The sequence below is a fragment of the Ranitomeya imitator genome, chromosome 5, assembly GCF_032444005.1.
Source record: "Ranitomeya imitator isolate aRanImi1 chromosome 5, aRanImi1.pri, whole genome shotgun sequence".
Classification (NCBI taxonomy): domain Eukaryota; kingdom Metazoa; phylum Chordata; class Amphibia; order Anura; family Dendrobatidae; genus Ranitomeya; species Ranitomeya imitator.
This window is the reverse complement of record NC_091286.1, coordinates 515,296,785-515,319,705: the sequence shown is the minus strand read 5'-3', so window position 1 is coordinate 515,319,705 and position 22,921 is coordinate 515,296,785. Positions and strand designations below refer to the sequence as shown.

At 40.6% G+C, this 22,921-nt stretch overlaps 1 protein-coding gene across 2 annotated transcripts; it reads right to left on the bottom strand.

The window, feature by feature from the left end:
- Positions 1-868: 868 nt before the first annotated feature.
- Positions 869-22,439, bottom strand: GPR87 (G protein-coupled receptor 87). 2 transcript variants are annotated; one of them, XM_069727502.1, is made up of 3 exons: positions 22,139-22,439; positions 10,295-10,401; positions 869-1,971 (listed from the first exon to the last, which is right to left on the bottom strand). In XM_069727502.1, exons 2-3 carry the CDS (start codon positions 10,383-10,385, stop codon positions 944-946), a joined length of 1,119 nt encoding a protein of 372 aa, XP_069583603.1. In that variant the 5' UTR covers positions 10,386-10,401; positions 22,139-22,439; the 3' UTR covers positions 869-943. The 2 variants fall into 2 exon arrangements, with proteins under 2 accessions (XP_069583603.1, XP_069583602.1); XM_069727501.1 differs by lacking the exon at positions 22,139-22,439 and adding an exon at positions 20,206-20,561.
- Positions 22,440-22,921: the final 482 nt, after the last annotated feature.

Below are 22,921 nucleotides of genomic sequence, written 5' to 3'. Positions count from 1 at the left end.
GAGTTTTAGAATTAAGCACATAATTATACATCTTATTACTTCTACCCAATGGCATGACCTTACATTTATCCCCATTAAAGCTCATTTGCCATTTATCAGCCCAAGCTTCTAGTTTACATAAATCATCCTGTAATATAAAATTGTCCTCCTCTGTATTGATTACCCTGCAGAGTTTAGTGTCATCTGCAAATATTGAAATTCTACTCTGTATGCCCCCTACAAGATCATTAATAAATATGTTAAAAAGAAGAGGGCCTAATACTGACCCCTGTGGTACCCCACTGCTAACCACGACCCAGTCCGTGTGTGCTCCATTAATAGCCACCCTTTGTTTCCTATCCCTGAGCCAGCTCTTAACCCACTTACACATATTTTCCCCTATCCCCATTATTCTCATTTTATGTATCAACCTTTTGTGTGGCACCGTATCAAAAGCTTTTGAAAAGTCCATATACACTACGCCCACTGGGTTCCCTTGGTCCAGTCCGGAACTTACCTCTTCATAGAAATTGATCAGATTAGTCTGACAGGAGCGGTCCCTAGTAAACCCATGTTGGTATTGGGTCATTCGGTTATTCCTCTTCAGATACTCCAGTATAGCATCCCTTAGAATGCCCTCCAGGATTTTACCCACAGTAGAGGTTAAGCTTACTGGCCTATAATTACTGAGTTCAGTTTTTGTCCCCTTTTTGAATATTTGTTCTCATAGACTCTTATTGTATCTGTGGTTTTATGTAAAATCAGAGACACATGGACAAGTATTAGTCAATAGTAGGTAATGGGTACGATGTCAAGATTTGGGTGAGGCCCAACCGACAATCTGGCCCTTTAGTGATGCCTAATACATTAACGAAACCACCGAGCAGAGTACATGAGATTAGTATTTTATTATTATTATTATTATTATTTACATATGACTCTACAGTAATCACGCTCCTCCTTTTCATACCTCTGTATAATCACAGTATATCCGCACTTCAGATTTCTTCACACTCTGCAGGGATCTTATACTTTCACTCCTAGATCTAATGCTGGACCTGTTGAACAGTCTGTGGGAGAAGGATCTGCACATGAAGAAATAGATGATGGGATCCAAGCAGACATTGCAGGCAGCGAGGATTAGCGTTCCCTCCTTGCAGTATAGCAGTATGGCATATACATGCTTCTCCAGGATTGTATCTAGGTGGCCGAACAGGAACGGCAGCTCACATAGATGGTAGGGCAGAAAACATGTGAAGAACACAGCCACCACTACGCGGATACTTTGGTTGTGTCTTCTTGTCCGACTTGAACAGCTGACGAAAGGTTTGCTGGATTTCTGTATGTGTCGGGATATTGAAATGTAACATGCAATAAGCACAATCATCACAGTAACAAAGATGAAGATATCAATATAAGTGATGGCTGAATGCCACTGAACCCCCAACGGGCTCTTGAGCTTTCGGCAGTCATTGACATTGTCTCTGGTTGGCTCCGCATTTGTTAGGATGACGTTTGGCAAGGCAAGCACCGACATGGTTAGCCAAACGCCTGTTGCCACCATCTTCGTGAACTTAATGCTGTACATTTTCGAACTTCCAAAAGGTTTCACCACTTTGAGATATCTGTCAATACTGATTAGTCCGAGAAACACAATACATATGTACATGCTGGTGTAGAACAAGATACTACTGTACCGGCACAGGTAGACGTTGAAATTCCACTGTGCAATCCCAGAGGTCTGTATGATCTTAAAAGGGAAGGATGCCGTCATCAGGAGGTCAGCACCCATGATGTTTTTCAGATACACAATGAAACTTGTTTTACTTCTGATTTGGAAGAAAATCCAGACTGCGAGCCCATTGAGCATGACACTCCCAAGGAAGATGATGAGATACACCACAGGAAAGAGGATCCTCAGCAGTTCTGCGAAATTCGTAGTGTTGTCTCCATGACTTGTGATGTTGTTGCTGAAGTCTTCTCTTATGTATTCTGTGCAAAGGGAAAGAGAAATTATTTACAAATGAAATATTGTACACTTTACAGTCCATTACTAACATGTCTAGCTCAATGGCCCAGATTCATCAAGATCGGCAATTTTCTCGCCAGTGTTGATGACAGGGTGTGTTGACTTCAGATGCTTTTGATTCATGAAGAGATTCATGTCTCTTCATGAATTAGAAGCATCTGAGGGGTATCATGGGCCTCACCAGAAATCTTATTCCAGTCCCTTACGGAAGTAAGATCTCTGGTATAAGGAACACCATAGATCATCTTGAATTAGAGGATCTGTGGTACCATGTCACTGCCGCTCCCTGTCCCACCCCAGCTCAGCCCCCATTTTGCTGGCACATACCCTGGCACACGGTACTTGTCACCTTACTATATTGGATGGAAAAAAAGTTTTTAGTCAGCCACCAATTGTGCAAGTTATCCCACTTAAAAAGATGAGAGAGGCCTGTAATTGATATCATAGGTAGAACACAACTATGAGAGTCAAAATGAGAAAACAAATCCAGAAAATCACCATGTCTGATTTGGCAAGGCAAAGAGCCTCTGAGGTGCCAGAACATCAGAAAACCCCCAAAAGTGATGTCATTTTACAAACTACACATCTCAATGATTTCATCTAGGGTGCAGTGCTCATATTGACACCACATGTGCCTCAGAGAAATTTATACCATTGGGCGGTAAAGAAAGAATAAGTACATTTTAACATCTCAAATGTTGTTTTAGCCCCAAAATGTTATAAAGGCTAATAGAAAAAAATGGACCTTAAAGTTTGCTGTCCAATTTCTCCTTAGTGCGCCAATACCCTGCATCTAATTGGGAAATACTTTTAAGGCACAGTACAAAACTTAGAAGGGAAGGAGCCATATTCTAGTGCAGATTTTACTGTTATGGTTTGCAGCTGCCATCACCCACTAGGAGAGCCCACGAGGTGCCAGAACAGCACCTCATAAGTGACCCCATTTTACAAACTACACCTCTCAATGAAGTAATCTATGGGTGAAGTGATCATACTGGCATCAAGGGTGTGTCACAGAATGTTATACCATTGGGCAGTGAAGACAAAATAATTACATTTTTGCCACAAAAATTTTGTTTTAGCCCCGGATTTTACATTTGCACACAGGGAAATTTGTAAAAATGGCACCAAAAGTTGTCATCATGTTACCAGGTCAGTTTTCCAGGAATGGGGGGTGCAACTGTAGTAACCTTGAGACTGAACAATTTATTTATTATGCTTTGCTTATATAGCGCTATGTTATTCAGCAGCGCTTTACAGACATTATCATCGCTGTCCCCGATGGGGCTCCGAATCTAAATTCCATACCAGTATGTCTTTGGAGTGTGTGATGAAACCGGAGAACCCGGAGGAAACCCTCGCAAACACGGGGAGAACATACACACTCCTTGCAGATGCTGTATTTGGTGGGATTTGAACCAAGGACCCCAGCGCTGCTGTGCTAACCACTGAGCCACCGTGCTGTCCTGTATTATGTAGAATATTGGATTAAATTGCTGTCAGCTGAGCACTTTTTTAAGGGAATGCACAATAATCTAATTCCTAGGAAACATTTTCTGACTTTAACTTTATCCATTTCATTATACGATTCTCAAGAATTTAGAAGCCAATTAACTATTGTGTTTTAGCAATGAATATTGAAATGCTTATGCTTAGCTGTATACTGTATATAAATTGCTGGGGCGAAAACATAAAATTGGCTCCTATAAAAGTGTATTGCATATTTAGAAGTTGCAAAATTACTGTTGCAGCATTAAAAGCGCATTATCATGTAGTAATGATTGTTTTATGACTGTTTCAAGCAGTTATTGTTTATGATATGATTCAGTGATTCCAGGTGACCTGTCTGTGCGATGTCAGTACCTAAACCAGGGGCTGTCTAATAACACAGTACTAAACCTGCCCCTGGTTACAATGTGAGGATAATTGTCTGCATTTGTGTTACAAACAATTGTAGAATTACTACATAATGAAATGGAGGAGCTTTTCACCTGATTCTGTTCACTGTACAAAGCGTCTCCTGCCCGACAAGTGGCGAGCAGTGCTTAGTCCTCCGGGGCTTCATTAGAGGTTTCCTACAGATTAAAACCACTTCCTTGTAAATGTTCGAGAAAAGTACACGAGAAACAAAACAAACGACCCCTCCTGAAGCTGTCTACAGATTAGTAAAGATAAAACATCAGATTACAGAACATCTCATTCTACTGATGTTTCACAATTGTAATTCAATTTCAGAATATGTTGGAACTTTCTAAAGATCTATTCTTGACATATCCTTATTATATTGCAATGATACGTATAAAGCATACTTTATATAGAAACAAATGTGAAAAAAGAAGAGATGTCACACTAACTACTTAACCGTATGGTTCTATTGGTGCTGCAAATAATCTGATAATAAGTCCAATACTCATGTATATCCGAAAAATAGCCCAAACAATTAATATCGGTTTGCAGAAAAAAATGCATTATTGTGAAATGAGTTGTCTCATGGAGACAACCACTGTCGATCCACCCCAGTAAAAGATGGATGCCACCAATATGAATGTATTTTTGATGACAACTGTGCAAAAAAGCCCCTGTAGTATACTCAGATACGGTATGCAACCAAATGCTCTACAGCTTAGCAAATACAAAATAGTAACATGCAGCAACCATGTACAGTACAGAGCAAAAGTTTGGACACACCTTCTCATTTACAGATTTTTCTTTTTTCATGACTATGAAAATTGTACATTCACACTGAAGGTATCAAAACTATGAATCAACACACGTGGAATTATAAGTATATACCCGAGTATAAGCCAACCCCTTAATTTTGCCACAAAAAACTTGGAAAACTTATTGACTCGAGTATAAGCCTAGGGTAGGAAATGCAGCAGCTACCGGTGAATTTCAAAAATAAAAATAGATGCTCCATACCGTTCATTATGGCCCCATAAAATGCTCCATATAAAGCTGTGCCCCACATATATAATGCTCTGCACCGTTCATTATGGCCCCATAGATGTTCCATATAAAGCTGTGCCATATAGAATGCTCTGCACCGTTCATTATGGCCCCATAGATGCTCCACATAAAGCTGTGCCCCATATATAATGCTCTGCACCGTTCATGGCCCCATAGATGCTCCATATAAAGCTGTGCCATATAAAATGCTCTGCACCATTCATTATGGCCCCATAGATGCTCCATATAAAGCTGTGACACATATAATGCTCTGCACCGTTCATTATGGCCCCATAGATGCTCTATATAAAGCTGTGCCCCACATATAATGCTCTGAACCATTCATTATGGCCCCATATAATGCTGTGCCCCATATAGAATGCTCTGCACCGTTCATTATGGCCCCATAGATGCTCCTTAAAAAGCTGTGCCATATAGAATGCTCTGCACCGTTGATTATTGCCCCATAGATGCTCCATATAAAGCTTTGCCACATATAATGCTGCTGCTGCAATAAAAAAAAAAATCACATACTCACCTCTCTTGCTCAGGATGCCAGCGCTTTCAATATTTACCTGCTCCTCGTGCCGCTCCGTCTCCAGCACTGACGCTCAGCAGAGGGCGCACACTGACTACGTCACCGTGCCCTCTAACCTGAGCGTCACTGCCAGAGGATGCTAGAGACGGAGCAGCACTGGAGCGAGGAGCAGGTAAATATCGCGCAGCGCTCCCATCCCCGTATACTTATCTGCTCCAGGCGCGGTCCTTGAAGTATCGGCTTCTACCGGCGCTGCATCTTCTTCCTGTATTGAGCGGTCACAGTTACCGCTCATTTTCAGTCATGAGTATGCGGCTCCACCTCCATGGGAGGTGGAGCCGCATATTCATTTCTGCAATGAGCGGTACCATGTGACCGCTCAATACAGGAAGAAGATGCAGCGCTGGAAGAAGGGACTGCAGGGACCGCGCCGCAGCAGGTAAGTATAACTAGACAGCCCCCGCTCCCCCTCCCCTGCCGACCCCCGGGTATGACTCGAGTATAAGCCGAGAGGGGGACTTTCAGCCCCCAAAAATGGGCTGAAAATCTCGGCTTAAACTCAAGTATATACGGTACTTAACAAAAAAAGTGTGAAACAACTGAAAGTATGTCTTATATTCTAGGTTCTTCAAAGTAGCCACCTTTTGATTTGATGACTGCTTTGCACACTCTTGGCATTCTCTTGATGAGCTTCAAGAGGTAGTCACCGGAAATCGTTTTCACTTCACAGGTGTGCCCTATCAGGTTGTATAAGTGGGATTTCTTGCCTTATAAATGGGGTTGGGACCATGAGTTGTATTGAGCAGAAGTCTGGTGGATACACAGCTGATAGTCCTACTGAATAGAATGTTAGAATTTGTATTATGGCAAGAAAAAAGCAGCTAAGTAAAGAAAAATGAGTGGCCATCATTACTTTAAGAAATGAAGGTTAGTCAGTCTGAAAAATTGGGAAAACTTTGAAAGTGTCCCCAAGTGCAGTTGCAAAAACCATCAAGCGGTAGAAAGAAGCTGGCTCACATGAGGACCGCCCAAGGAAAGGAAGACCAAGAGTCACCTCTGCTTCTGAGGATAAGTTTATCCGAGTCGCCAGCCTCAGAAATCACAGGTTAACAGCAGCTCAGATTAGAGTGCAGGTCAATGCCACACAGAGTTCTATCAGCAGACACATCTCTACAACAGCTGTTAGGAGGAGACTTTGTGCAGCAGGCCTTCTTGGTAAAATAGCTGCTAGGAAACCACTGCTAAGGACAGGCAACAAGCAGAAGAGACTTGTTTGGGATAAAGAGCACAAGGAATGGACATTAGACCAGTGGAAATCTGTGCTTTGGTCTGATGAGTCCAAATTTGAGATCTTTGGTTTCAACCACCGTGTCTTTGTGCCACACCGAAAAGGTGAACGGATGGACTCTACATACCTGGTTCCCACCGTGAAGCATGTAGGAGGAGGTGTGATGGTGTGGGGGTGCTTTGCTGGTGACACTGTTGGGGATTTATTCAAAATTGAAGGCATACTAAACCAGCATGGCTACCCCAGCATCTTGCAGCGGCATGCTATTGCATCCGGTTTGCGTTTAGTTGGACCATCATTTATTTTTCAAAAGGATAATGACCTCAAACAAACCTCCAGGCTGTGTAAGGGCTATTTAACCAAGAGGAGAGTGATGGGGTGCTACACCAGATGACCTGGCCTCCACAGTCACCAGACCTAAACCCAATCAAGATGGTTTGGAGTGAGCTGGACTGCAGAGTGAAGGGAAAAGGGCCACAAGTGCTAAGCATCTCTGGGAACTCCTTCAAGATTGTTGGAAGGTGACTACTTTGAAGCACCTAGAATATAAGACATATTTTCAGTTGTTTCACACTTTTTTGTTAAGTATATAATTCCACATGTGTTACATCATAGTTTTGATAGATTCAGTGTGAATTTACAATTTTCATAGTCATGAAAATTCAGAAAAATCTTTAAATGAGAAAGTGTGTCCAAACTTTTGCTCTGACTGTACATTACCATTCCACACAGAGAACATTACTATTCTGGCCCCATCTATAGGAGTGATAAGTCCTCCCCCCACACACTTCACCATTATGAAATATAGCACAAAAGCCCCCCCATACACAGAGGAAGATAGCTGAACCGTACAATTTTGACAGCATTGTCCAATCAGCTAATGTGAATAGGGGCCTCACATTATGCCCTCCAATAGAATATTTGGGGGACATGATTGGGTGGTTGAAATTCAATTACCCAATGATTTTATTTGGTGGGAAGAATCTTAGAACAATTGGACTAAGCTGAACATTTCTGGGAAGGGAATAGTCGGGAGAGATAGCTGTCAGCTGGGTCAGCAATCATCTAACAGCTATCTATAAATATGGCCTTCATTCAAGAGAGTCATCCAAGCACACAATGTGACCCCTTTCTCTTTTGTGTCTCTTTAGGCCATGTGCTGCTTTCTGACCTCCAAACCGCTGCCAATTTTTCCGGTGATCAATCTGCTCCCAACCAGTTGTCCACTATCACCATCAATCGCAATGATCAAATCTTTTCTGGTTTCCAACTCAAAGAAACTTTAGACTTAACTGTTCAGTCTTCCACAAGTTTTTCAGGCAAATGATCTAACAACATCTCCTATTCTTAATGCCAACTGCTTTCTGCAGTTCACCTTTCATTTCATTTGGTGCTCACACCACACTCAACATGAGAATATAGTCTTACGGGGTTCATATGAATTAAGGATATCCCAAATTTCATCATTACATTTCCTTCTTACACACTGTAGCATGTCACAACGAGGCACAGACAGTCTGAGAGTCTGTCCGTGCACCACAGCCCACTGTGCGTGCCGTTATTGTACCACAGGCTCGCGGACACATTGACAGCTCTAAAGCTCCTTTTTTGGAAACTGCTTCTTCCTCTTAATCGAGTACTTTGGTAAACCCAGCATCGAGGATCTTTACCTGCCATGTGTCTTGGCCCTAATTTCTGGAAAAAAGCGTATATACAGCACAATACAGTATACACAACATACTGTACATGCATGATAGCGCTGCAGTTTTTTGTGTAAAGGGGGGACGTATCAGGTTGACCCCATACAAGTTGTACTTTTTTCTACAATGGTGAAATAATATACTGGCAATCATGCTTCCCTGGCTGTTATCTCCTTGTCTTATGTCTGTAGAAATCTTCACTAAGATTCAGTTAATTTGAGCCAAGTCTAAGACATTTAAAGTTTTAATGCTTTGAAATATTTTCTTCTGTAAAAGAAATCACTCTGGTCGTGTTGCAAGTTGCAACCCATCTGGGCGTTCTTCTTTTACTGAAGAGTGTAGGTGGCATTTATGCTGAAGTTGGGTAATGTTGCAATACTGTCAGCTTAAATCCTATCTAATAGAAGGCAGATAAGTGTGTGCCAGGTCTGCCAACGTTGGCATTTGCATTTCTTGTATTTACCACCAGCATTTCTGTTCATAGTGAATATTTCAATGAAGATAAGAATCTTTTCATTACTTCTGCATAAATTGCATCCAAGATTAATTTGCACATCATAGTATTTACAGTAGCTGTTGTGCTTTGTTATTTTTTAATTATACATTTTTTAGCATTTTGCTTATTTTTTAAACATTAATATGACAATTATAATAGTCAGATAAAAGGGGCAAGCAAACACAAGTAAATCATTAAACTTAAAAGGTCTTGCCCTGGCATTGTTCACAGAATATAAGTGCTATTACATGACTTACAATCCTTAAATGGTTGCGTTGTAACAATGTAATAATACTGGCTAACAGACAGCCTTTACTCTCTCTATTAAAGTGGTTGTCCACTACTCGGACAACCCCTTCCCAATCAGCATGCTTCCAGCTAGTAAAATAATAACACTTATACTCGCCTCCGGCGCCGGCGTTGCTCCAGCGGTGTCAGCATTGGCTCTCAAGGGGGATCCCGTCACATTATGTCCCGTGATCCCTGCACCCAATCAGCGCTGGCTTCACTCTCCCTGACTTCAGACGAATCAGACATCAAGAGTAAGTGAGAGCCGCGATTGCATTGGAAGGAGGGGAGAGTGAAGCCAGCGCTGATTGGGTGCAGGGATCGGGGGACATAATGCGACGCGATCCCCGGGAACATGAGTGCCGACACCAGAGAGGAGTATAAGAATACTATTTTACTAGGAGAAACATTCTAGTTGACAAGGGGTTGTCCTAGTAGTGGACAACCCCTTTAAAAATGCATGATCATGTCAACCCTGCTATTTATTCAGATTGTTTTCACTTGTAAGGGGAGTGATTAAGATTATTCCAGCATATCACAGAATTGATGTATACAACTTTAAACGCATATTTTAATATACAAGCAATGTAAGGTAGCCTTTCTTGTTTATTTTTATTACTATTATAAAACTTATGGTGGCAAAAAGCTGTATTGCTGAATGAATAGGGGGCTTCCTGATACACACAGAAGGTAAGTGCCCGGCAGTAGCCAGGGTATGGATGGATGCCCAGCTATCCATCCATCATTGACTGTAAAAGACACGTACATCATATTTCTTTGCAGTAGCCCTCACTACAGGGAAGCACAGTCTAAATCAGGCAATATGCAATACCAGCCAAATGGAGGCTGAAAAAAACACACATTTGGCATCCCCATAGTTTCCCCTCCCTCTGGTGAATCGGGGGCTATGGGAACATCACAGTATATGTCGGGGAAAGCTCCCATTGTATGCAGTAGGCTAATGGCACAGACGCAGTGTGTACTTAGCCTTAGAGTCATCGAGCTTAGCTGAGATACTTAGTTGTACCTGGTGATTTAACATGCGGAGTAACATCCATATCTGTGCTTGCAGTGTTCCAGGATACACCAGAAGCATTTAATCCTCTTGATAACATCATTTGCCTTCCATCAGCTCTAGGGTAAAATGTATTAATAACAGTTAGTCTGGAACAGCACATGTTATGAGCCTATGTTAGTATACTAGCAAAGTGTATTATGAGTATTTCTCTCAACGCGATAACAATTTGGGTAATTAAGGAGAACAGCAGTAGGGAATTAAATTTCATCTTGGCATCGCTGGTACCATAAGCAAATTATAGTCATCATGCCATTATTCTCTGAAGGTAGAGTAGTGTCATGATGCCTTGTTACAATAATCTTTTTATTCTCTCCCTTCAGATACTATGCATTGCCATGTCTTAAGGGTTTTTTGGGACTATTTTATTTTTGTTACTATAGGCTTAAGAACTGGCAGGCAGGTAGTTGCGGGCTAGTGAATTTGCATTCAGCTCCATGTAAGTCTGATACTCCTAAATAAATTGGTAAGTTTCCAATTGCCTCCAGAAGTCACATAATTAATAAATTCAATCCATCCATGTATAATTTATTATCAGTATAACTACAGCTGTTCTGTGAAGGCCTCAGAGGTTTGTTTGAGAACATTATGGATCAAACAGCATCATGAAAACCAAGGAACGCACCAGACAGGTCAAGGATAAAGTTGTAAACAAGAGTAAAGCAGGGTTAGGTTATAAAAAAAAATAGCCCAAGCTCTGAACATCTCACAGAGCACTAATCAATCCATCATTCAAAAATGGAAGGAGTATGGGACAACTGTGAACCTACCAAGACATGGCCGTCTACCTGAACCGACTTCCCAAGCAAAGAGAACACTAGTTAGACAAGCAATCAAGAGACAGTCACAGAGATACATAGCTTAGGTGGGAGAATCTGTCCACAGGACACCTATTAGTCGTATATTCCACAAATCTAGCCTTTATGGAAGAATGGCAAGAAAAAAGCCATTTTTGAAAGTAAAGCATAAGAAGTCCTGTTTGCAGGAAAGCTGATCAGAGTTGATGGGAAGAGGGGTGGTGCTAAAAAAAGATCAATCCTGGAGGAAAGCCTGTTAGAAGCTGCAAAAGACTTGAGCCTGAGGCGTATGTTCACCTTCCAGCAGGACAACGACCCTATAAATACTGGCAGAGCTACAGTAGAAAAGTTTAGATCAAATCATATCCATGTGTGTGAATGGCCCAATCACAGTCCAGACCTAAATCCCTTTGAGAATCTGTGGCAAGACTTGAAAATTGACGATCAGGTCCCTCCATCCAATCTTACTTGGCTAGGGCTAGTTTGAAAAGAAGAATGGGCAAAAATTTCAGCCACTAGATGTGCAAAGCTCATAGAGACAGACCCCTAAAGATTTGCAGCAGTAATTGTAGAGAAATGTGGTTCTATAAAGTATTGACTTAGGGGGGCTGAATACAAATGCAGGTCACAATTATCAGATTTATATTTTTAAAATATTTAGAAAACAGTATTTCATTTCTTTTACACTTCACAAATACTTGCAACTTTGTGTTAGTATATCACATAAAATCCCAATAAAATACATTTCAGTTAACCTGAAAAAATGTGGAAAAGTTCATGTGGTATAATTTCTTTTTCAAGGCACTGTACACCTGACCAGTGTGGTTCTATGGATAACTTATTGTCCGCTAAAAGAAATGCAGATATTCTAACTTGATTTACTTTGTGTATCAAAATTATTATTCAAGTAAATGGTTCTGTGCCCAAAAAAATGAATATTGTTTCTCAGATGCCATCTACAGTATGTGTCAGCCAAGTGCAGTCTTTTTTTCATTGAGTGGTTGATTGGAGAATTAAATTTTTATTTTTGATAAGAGAATAACAACTGACACATGTATTGCAAAACCCGGACACTGACCAAAAAGTTAAAGGGGTGTTCGCTTCTGCAAGATCATATTCCAATACAGTATGCACTAGGCGTAATAGTAATATTAGCAAACACCTCCAATTAGAAATGTAGTTTTTCTGATTTGCTATGTCTCTTTCCTCATGTGCAGGCATTGCAGGACCTTAGGCCGGCGTCACACACAGCGTAAAACAATACGGTCCGTATATTACGGCCGTAATACGCTGAAAAGTGCCGAAAAAAGTGGTCCGTAGCTCCTCCGTAGGCAGGGTGTGTCAGCGTTTTTTGCGCATGGCATCCTCCGTATGTAATCCGTATGGCATCCGTACTGCGTGGTTTTCTCGCAGGCTACCAAAACCAACATACCGCTATAGAAGTGATCCATGTGTCCCAAAAAGAAAAGAAAATATATATATATACTGTCTATATATATATATATATATATATATGTATATATATATATATATATATATATATATATATGTGTCAGTAGACACATATATTAGAGAGAAAAGCCAGTAATTCAGTGCGGTGTACAGTAAAATCACACTGACAGCTTACAGTAGAATAGGTAGAATAAATGTGTACACATAGAATAGGTATATATATATATATATATATGTCAGTGAGACACATATATGTATATATATTAATATTTATTCCAGCGCTAGACAGCTTGAAAGCCGGTAATTCAATTACCGGCTTTTTCCTTCTCCTTCCTAAAACCCGACATGATTTGAGACATGGTTTACATACAGTAAACCATGTCTTCTCTCCATTTTTTTTGCAGATTCCACACTACTAATGTCAGTAGTGTGTATCTGCAAAATTTGGCCGTTCTAGCTCTTAAAATAAAGGGTTAAATGGCGGAAAAAATTGGCGTGGGCTCCCGCGCAATTTTCTCCGCCAGAGTAGTAAAGCCAGTGACTGAGGGCAGATATTAATAGCCTGGAGAGGGTCCACGGTTATTGGCCCCCCCCTGGCTAAAAATATCTGCCCCCAGCCACCCCAGAAAAGGCACATCTGGAAGATGCGCCTATTCTGGCACTTGGCCACTCTCTTCCCATTCCCGTGTAGCGGTGGGATATGGGGTAATGAAGGGTTAATGCCACCTTGCTATTGTAAGGTGACATTAAGCCTAATTAATAATGGAGAGGCGTCAATTATGACACCTATCCATTATTAATCCAATACTAGTAAAGGGTTAAATAAAACACAAACACATTTTTTAAAATTATTTTAATGAAATAAAAACAATGGTTGTTGCAGTATTTTATTCAACGCCCAATCCAGTCACTGAAGACCCTCGTTCTGTGAGTAAAAAAACATAATAAACCAACAATATACTTACCCTCCGCAGATCTGTAACGTCCAACGATGTAAATCCTTCTGAAGGGGTTAAAACATTTTGCAGCAAGGAGCTGTGCTAATGCAGGCTGCTCCTCGCTGCAAAACCCCAGGGAATGAGGCTAAAAATAGATCAATGATCTATATTTAGCTTCATTTGCGGTGAGGCGCCCTCTGCTGGCTGTTCATAGATCGTGGGAAATTACCTAGAAAGCCAGGGAGCTTTCTAGGTAATTTCCCACGATCTATGAACAGCCAGCAGAGGGCGCCTCACCGCAAATGAAGCTAAATATAGATCATTGATCTATTTTTAGCCTCATTCCCTGGGGTTTTGCAGCGAGGAGCAGCCTGCATTAGCACAGCAGGCGCCCTCTGCTGGCTGTTCATAGATCGTGGGAAATTACCTAGAAAGCCAGGGAGCTTTCTAGGTAATTTCCCACGATCTATGAACAGCCAGCAGAGGGCGCCTCACCGCAAATGAAGCTAAATATAGATCATTGATCTATTTTTAGCCTCATTCCCTGGGGTTTTGCAGCGAGGAGCAGCCTGCATTAGCACAGCTCCTTGCTGCAAAATGTTTTAACCCCTTCAGAAGGATTTACATCGTTGGACGTTACAGATCTGCGGAGGGTAAGTATATTGTTGGTTTATTATGTTTTTTTACTCACAGAACGAGGGTCTTCAGTGACTGGATTGGGCGTTGAATAAAATACTGCAACAACCATTGTTTTTATTTCATTAAAATAATTTTAAAAAATGTGTTTGTGTTTTATTTAACCCTTTACTAGTATTGGATTAATAATGGATAGGTGTCATAATTGACGCCTCTCCATTATTAATTAGGCTTAATGTCACCTTACAATAGCAAGGTGGCATTAACCCTTCATTACCCCATATCCCACCGCTACACGGGAATGGGAAGAGAGTGGCCAAGTGCCAGAATAGGCGCATCTTCCAGATGTGCCTTTTCTGGGGTGGCTGGGGGCAGATATTTTTAGCCAGGGGGGGGCCAATAACCGTGGACCCTCTCCAGGCTATTAATATCTGCCCTCAGTCACTGGCTTTACTACTCTGGCGGAGAAAATTGCGCGGGAGCCCACGCCAATTTTTTCCGCCATTTAACCCTTTATTTTAAGAGCTAGAACGGCCAAATTTTGCAGATACACACTACTGACATTAGTAGTGTGGAATCTGCAAAAAAAATGGAGAGAAGACATGGTTTACTGTATGTAAACCATGTCTCAAATCATGTCGGGTTTTAGGAAGGAGAAGGAAAAAGCCGGTAATTGAATTACCGGCTTTCAAGCTGTCTAGCGCTGGAATAAATATTAATATATATACATATATGTGTCTCACTGACATATATATATATATATACCTATTCTATGTGTACACATTTATTCTACCTATTCTACTGTAAGCTGTCAGTGTGATTTTACTGTACACCGCACTGAATTGCCGGCTTTTCTCTCTAACAGCGCTGCGTATTTCTCGCAAGTCACACTGCTTGTCCGTGTGTAATCCGTATTTTTCACGCTTCCATAGACTTTCATTGGCGTATTTCTTGCGCAGTACGGTGACAAACGCAGCATGCTGCGATTTTGTACGGCCGTAGAAAGCCGTATAATACTGATCAGTAAAATACGGCAAATAGGAGCAGGGGCATAGAGAATAATTGTGCCGTATTTTTTGCGAGTTTTACGGACGTAGATTCTGCGCTCTTACGTCCGTAAAACTCGCAAGTGTGACGCCGGCCTTCGTCGTCCATGGTTACCACCACTGATATAGAGACGATATAGTGACAGTTAGTTAGCTTCTAGTGGTCGTAACCATGGATACCTAAGGTCCTGCAGTGCCTGCTCATGAGGAAAGAGATTTCAAATCAGAAAAAACTATATCACATTTCTATTTGGAGGTATTTGCTAATATTATTATTGTTACACCTACTACATATTGGGATAGGATCTTGAAGATAGGAATACCCCTTTAAGCATGTCCGTAAAACTCGCAAGTGTGACGCCGGCCTTCATCGTCCATGGTTACCACCACTGATATAGAGACGATATAGTGACAGTTAGTTAGCTTCTAGTGGTCGTAACCATGGATACCTAAGGTCCTGCAGTGCCTGCTCATGAGGAAAGAGATTTCAAATCAGAAAAAACTATATCACATTTCTATTTGGAGGTATTTGCTAATATTATTATTGTTACACCTACTACATATTGGGATAGGATCTTGAAGATAGGAATACCCCTTTAAGCATGCTAAAAAAATGTTTTGCTTTGTTTTTTTTTACATATGTAATAAAAAATAACCTGTGAATTTATCTTTAGTGGAACATATAAATATATATCTAAAATAAAAGTAAATATGACAATAAAGTAACTGCTGCAGATATTATCTGGTGATTCAGGACTACTGTGGGATGAGACTTTAATTCTCTTTTATCATATATACATCTGCATAATGAGTACACGATGCAAGGGAAGATAGATTTGTAAGTGATTCAGTTATCAGTCAGATGTTCCCTTACATTTTAATGCTATATATAATTTATCCTGGCATTAAAATATCAATAAAGATCCTTCCAAATGCTGTATAAAGCTGTTTAGGTCAGTGCTGTGTTGTCAGAATTAGATTGTTACAGCAGTCACTGCCCCAATTCCTGTAAAGCATTTGTCTTACTGTATATTTACACAGGCAGACTTGTTGCTGGAGTTTCTGGACATCTGCATACGCTAGGGTCATACAACTGTATTTTCTCCCATCTCCTAAAATCGGTTCAATTACACTCTTATCAGAAAGTGTGATCAGACAGTGATCAGAAAGTGGGATCAGAGAGTGATCAGAGAGAGTGAGCAGAGTGTGGGGTCAGAGATTGGGATCAAAGTGTGTAATCGGAGAATGTGATTAGAGAGTATATGATCAAAGAGTGTGTGATTAGAGTGTGATTATGTGTGTAATCAGATAGTGATCAGAGAGTGGGATCAGAGAGTGATCAGATAGTGATAAGAGAGTGCTCAAAGAGTGGTATCAGAGAGTGTAATCAGAAAGTGATCAGAGAGTGATCAGAGAGTGTGATCAAAGTGTGAATTCGGAGAGTGTGATCAGAGAGTATGTGATTAGAGTGTGTGATTAGAGTGTGTAATCAGATAGTGATCGGAGTGTGTAATCAGAAAGTAATCAGAGAGTGTGATCAGAGAGTGTAACCAGTTAGTGATCAGAGAGTGTAATCCGATAGTGATCAGAGAGAATGTGATCAGAGTGTAATCAGAAAGTGATCAGAGAGTGTGATCAGAGAGTGTAATCAGTTAGTGATCAGAGAGTGTGATCAGAGAGTGATCAGAGGGTGTAATCAGATAGTGATCAGAGAGTGTGATCAGAGAGTGTGATCAGAGAGGGTAATCAGATAGTGATCAGAGAGTGTAATCAGATAGTTGTCAGAGAGTGTAATCAGATAGTGATCAGAGAGTGTGATCAGAGTGTAATCAGATAGTGATCAGAGAGTGGGATCAGAAAGTGTAATCAGATAATCAGATAGTAATCAGAGAGGGTGATCAGAAAGTGATCAGAGAGTGTAATCAGTGAGTGTGATCAGAGAGTGATCAGAGGGTGTAATCAGATAGTGATCAGAGAGTGTAATCAGATAGTGATCAGAGAGTGTGATCAGAGAGTGTGATCAGAGAGTGTGATCAGAGAGTGTGATCAGAAAGTGATCAGAGAGTGTAATCAGATAGTGATCAGAGAGTGTAATCAGATAGTGATCAGAGAGTGTAATCAGATAGTGATCAGAGAGTGTGATCAGAAAGTGTAATCAGATAGTGATCAGAGAGTATGATCAGAAAGTGATAAGAGAGTGTGATCAGAGATTGTAATCAGATAGTGATCAGAGAGTGTGATCAGAGAGTGTGATTAGAGAGTGTAATCAGATAGTGATCAGAGAATGTGATCAGAGAGTGTAATCAGATAGTGATCAGAGTGTAATCAGATAGTGATCAGAGTGTAGTCAGAGTGTGATCACGGAGTGTAATCAGATAGTGATCAGAGAATGTGATCAGAGAGTGTAACCAGATAGTGATCAGAGTGTAATCAGATAGTGATCAGAGTGTAGTCAGAGTGTGATCACGGAGTGTAATCAGAGAGTGTGATGAGAAAATGTGATCAGAGAGTGTGATCAGAGTGTGATCAGAGTGTAATCAGTGATCAGAGAGTGTGATCAGAGAGTGTAATCAGAAAGTGATCAGAGAGTGTGATCAGAGTGTAATCAGATAGTGATCAGAGAGTGTAATCAGATAGTGATCAGAGTTTGTGATCAGAGAGTGTAATCAGATAGTGATCAGAAAGTGTAATCAGAGAGTGTAATCAGAAAGTGATCAGAGAATGTGGTCACAGTGTAATCAGATAGTGATCAGAGAATGGAATCGGATAGTGATCAGAGAGTGTAAACAAAGTGATCAGAGAGTGTGGTTAGAGAGTGTAATCAGATAGTGATCAGAGAGTGTAATCAGAAAGTGATCAGAGAATGTGATCAGAGAGTGTAATCAGATAGTGATCAGAGAATGTGATCAGAGAGTGTAATCAGATAGTGATCAGAGTGTGATCAGAGTGTAAACAGAAAGTGATCAGAGAGTGTGGTTAGAGAGTGTAATCAGATAGTGATCAGGGAGTGTAATCAGAAAGTGATCAGAGAATGTGATCAGAGAGTGTAATGAGATATCAGAGTGTGATCAGAGTGTAATCAGATAGTGATCAGAGTGTAGTCAGAGTGTGATCACGGAGTGTAATCAGAGAGTGTGATGAGAAAATGTGATCAGAGAATGTGATCAGAGAGTGATCAGAGTGTGCAATCGGAGAGTGTGGTCAGAGAGTGTATGATCGAAGAGTATGATCAGAAAGTGATAAGAGAGTGTGATCAGAGATTGTAATCAGATAGTGATCAGAGAGTGTATTCAGAGAGTGTAATCAGAAAGAGATCAGAGAGTGTGATTAGAGAGTGTAATCAGATAGTGATCAGAGAGTGTGATCAGAGAGTGTAATCAGAAAGTGATCAGAGATTGTGATCAGAGAGTGTAATGAGAAAGTGATCAGAGTGTGGTCAGAGTGTAATCAGATAGTGATCAGAGAGTGTAATCAGATAGTGATCAGAGTGTGATCAGAGTGTAATCAGAGTGTGATCACATTGTGTAATCAGAGAGTGTGATAAGAGAATGTGATCGTAGAGTGTGGTCAGAGAGTGTAATCAGAAAGTGATCAGAGAGTGTAATCAGATAGTGATCAGAGAGTGATCAGAGAGGTAATCAGAAAGTGATCATAGAGTGTCATCAGAGAGTGTAATCAGATAGTGATCAGAGAGTTTAATCAGAGAGTGTAATTAGATAGTGATCAGAGAATGTGATCAGAGAGTGTAATCAGATAGTGATCAGAGAGTTTAATCAGAGTGTAATTAGATAGTGATCAGAGAATGTGATCAGAGAGTGTAATCAGATAGTGATCAGAGTTTAATCAGAGAGTGTAATTAGATAGTGATCAGAGAATGGGATCAGAGAGTGTAATTAGATAGTGATCAGAGAGTTTAATCAGAGAGTGTAATTAGATAGTGATCAGAGAATGTGATCAGAGAGTGTAATCAGATAGTGATCAGAGTTTAATCAGAGAGTGTAATCAGATAGTGATCAGAGTTTAATCAGAGAGTGTAATTAGATAGTGATCAGAGAGTTTAATCAGAGAGTGTAATTAGATAGTGATCAGAGAATGTGATCAGAGAGTGTAATCAGATAGTGATCAGAGAGTTTAATCAGAGAGTGTAATTAGATAGTGATCAGAGAATGTGATCAGAGAGTGTAATTAGATAGTGATCAGAGAGTTTAATCAGAGAGTGTAATTAGATAGTGATCAGAGAATGTGATCAGAGAGTGTAATTAGATAGTGATCAGAGAATGTGATCAGAGAGTGTAATCAGATAGTGATCAGAGAGTTTAATCAGAGAGTGTAATTAGATAGTGATCAGAGAATGTGATCAGAGAGTGTAATTAGATAGTGATCAGAGAATGTGGTCAGAGAATGTAATCAGATAGTGATCAGAGTGTAATCAGAGTGTGATCACGGAGTGTAATCAGAGAGTGTGATCAAAGAGTGATCAGAGTGTGCAATCGGAGAGTGTGGTCAGAGAGTGTGTGATCGAAGAGTGTATGATCAGAGTGTGATCCAATTTTTTTCAAATTAGAAGATGGTAATAACAATTTCTCCATCTTCTCCGTTCTGTAAGTCCATGAAAATCAGACTGCGTTCAGAAGTCATTTGAGTGCAGTCCGATTATTTCCACAGACTCCCTGATTTGCATGGCCGAGGGCGATCTATATATCTCATGCAATATCATACATGTGCGCAGCCCCATAAAATAACATTGGTCTGAGTGTGATCCGATGTTTGGTCGGATCGTACTCGGATGGAAAATACGGTCGTTTGCTCGAGCCCTGCACATTACAGAGATCCATGCACACGCTGCAGAATCTGCCCCATTCAGATGAAATCAGTTGAAGAATCTCCTGCAGCGATTGAGCGTTGACTAGATTGTATGTAAATCTCACATACAGTGCTGACTTCTAATGTGTCCTTACAGTGGAGAGTGAGTAATACAATACAGAATAACTTACCTTCTGCATGGAGATGCCTCAAAGCTCAGTCTGCAGCATCTAATATGTGAGGACACTGCATTTACCAGAGGTAGCACAACTACAGGCATAGAAATCAAGCAGAGCACATCTATAGCTGTTTGTACATCTTTTATGTTCCCAACAAGTCTAAGGCTGCAGGTTTGAACATGAAGGCAACAGGATACGTCTGAACTACATGCTGAGCCATGAGACCGTATAAGAGGGTTACTTTCATGAGTAGAAACATAAAGGTAAATAGCTGAATGATATGTGCTGCGATATAAAAGCATGAGGTCATGAAAATATTCAGCTATTACAGCCGACGAGAAAACATCAGACATTCAGTCTATGCTGCGGATGCATTAATGATGACAAGGCTTGTCTGGCTGCAAAACCGGACAATCCAAAATGATCTATAATCATCGAATCCATGAGAACTGCTGAATGTGACAAGTGAGACCCTAAAGGGGAAGCCCACGACCAATATTTATACCCGACTATCCCCATCAGTCCAGTAATGAATGTGTGACCATTCAAATAGGGGACATGGGACCGCCTGAGGAGCCAACATCCATAAACTCCAGGACAGGCCGTAAAAATAGGACACGTTGTTGCCCTGTCTGCAAAAATGTTTTAAGGTGTCCCTGAATTTTTTGAAGCTGAAGAAACTTCTACAGATTATTTTGGCATTAATTATCATAATTTGTGAACGCAGCTGATGTCTCATATCGGAGTTATGGGGTGTAGACATGGGTCACTTATATTCATAAGGATTTTTTATGGTTTTGTAATGTGTCAAGTTGGCAACCCTGGGGACCCCTATTCTTACAAGCATTGGGTGACCCAGTGATCATACATATCCTGTGGGTAGGCGATGAATATTGTTTGTTGTCAGTCTCTTTTATATTCCACAGGTTTTCTTGGCATTTCTTTCCAGCAGGTATATTAGCCCAATGCATGATCACAGCCTGGCGCCACAAGCTTTCTGATCATAGACCATCCCAATTTATACACATTTCCAAAACCCATTTGTGAAGCATTAAACACATTGCACTATGCATTTTTCCCTTGAACAAAGTTCATGCACATGGCTTATTCCACTTGTATTAGGGCCACCATAGGTGTCTCTGGAGCTCTTCTGTAGCACAGACTTTATCTGAATTTCTAGAGGAACGTGGTTTCAAATTCAAAAGAAAAAATCCTGTTTTTTAAATTCTGCATTAATGATCATACTTCTATGGGAGAATGCCCCTAATGTCCCACTACATTGAGTGCGCTTAGAGCTACAGGGTACAGATGTCCGGGGCTCCAAGTGCTGCTTTTCACCTCCTGCTCACTGCTCTGCAGCGTGTTTGAGGTCTACATGTAGGTATAATAGCACAGCAGTAGGGTTCAGCGACTATGCCATTGGACATGTCAATGTGGCTAGCCCGATAGGTGGACAGAACAGAAGCATACAAATGTTACTAAAGAGTAAAATATGTTACAGCATGTATAGATCTTGTATCAGATATTACATAGCAGCATGGGGCATTATTGGGGTGCTAAGATTAGATATGCCATAGGACACGCTGGGCCAAGGATGTCCCAATCACGCAATGATATAACAGATATTTTCTAATAAATTAAAACACTAGAACATACAGAAGGTAAATAATAGAAAAATATATATTTAGCAATCAGTTCACAATTAAAGCGATCAGTTAGTAGTTCTCAGGTGACCGTAAAAACTGTACAAAGATCAGACTGCAGTGCTCGGACTGGTGACGGCTCTCTTCACCACAGTGTGATAGTGCTGTCACTCACAGATCGGGAGAGCCGTTGCGAGTCCGAGCACTGCGGCCCGATCTCAATCCAATTTCTATGGCCGTCTAAACAATTAATATTCTAATATGTGAGAAATTATCAGAAACTACAGAACACAAAATCTTACCTTGCTACGAAGAGCACATGCTCGATCGCTCTATGAAGGGGGAACCTGGTGTAGAAACCTCTGATCCTGTATCCAAGCCCATAATGTCAGTTGATGGCATTTGATTAAAAGAGGTCTATCCTTAACATCTGAAGCAGAACTGAGCACATAAGATTAAACCACCCTGGGCACCTGCTGGGAGAGTCTAAAATCTTTTTTATCCATAAAGAACCTGCATCTCTCATTAATGACAATGACTCACTGGGAAGTGTAAAGGAGACCTACAAATTAATAGCTTGTTCAAGTCTGAACTTCTCCTCCTAAACTAAACAGCCTCTAGAAAGGTGTGTTTGTCATTTAATGGATCATGGGGCGGATGTGTGTGGAATAATGGACTCGGGATCATTTATTGAAAAGTTTTGTAATTCGTCATTACTTTTACTTCTTTTCATAACCTTCTGAAAAGCAACATTAGGTCATTATCTTCTGCAAACTTGTAGTACACATCAATGGCAGTTAACTTGAAATTTCACAGGTGGTTATCCCGAAAATTCATTTCTGTTAAATCTTGATTATATTAATTTAAGTGCTGTTTGTTCAGTCAACTTGGGATACATTTAGGTAGATACATTTGCACGCCTCAAATTGAAACTGCAACACCAAGGATGAAAAGTTTTGGAATTATATAAATCCCAGGATCAATAGACATGTTAATTGTCATCTCCCACGACTTGGGAATTGTATTGTATTGTATTGTTGCTGTTGTGTTGCTATGCAATAAGGTTTGCCTTTTAGAAGTTTGTC

Coding starts and splice junctions, on each gene's coding strand:
- GPR87 (XM_069727501.1), bottom strand. CDS start 20,546: ATGTCTGATGTTTTCTCGTCGGCTGTAATAGCTGAATATTTTCATGAC. Junction 10,402..20,205: donor GAGGCATCTCCATGCAGAAG/GTAAGTTATTCT, acceptor ATTTTACCCTAG/AGCTGATGGAAGGCAAATGA. Junction 1,972..10,294: donor TCCGCATGTTAAATCACCAG/GTACAACTAAGT, acceptor CCCTTTGCACAG/AATACATAAGAGAAGACTTC.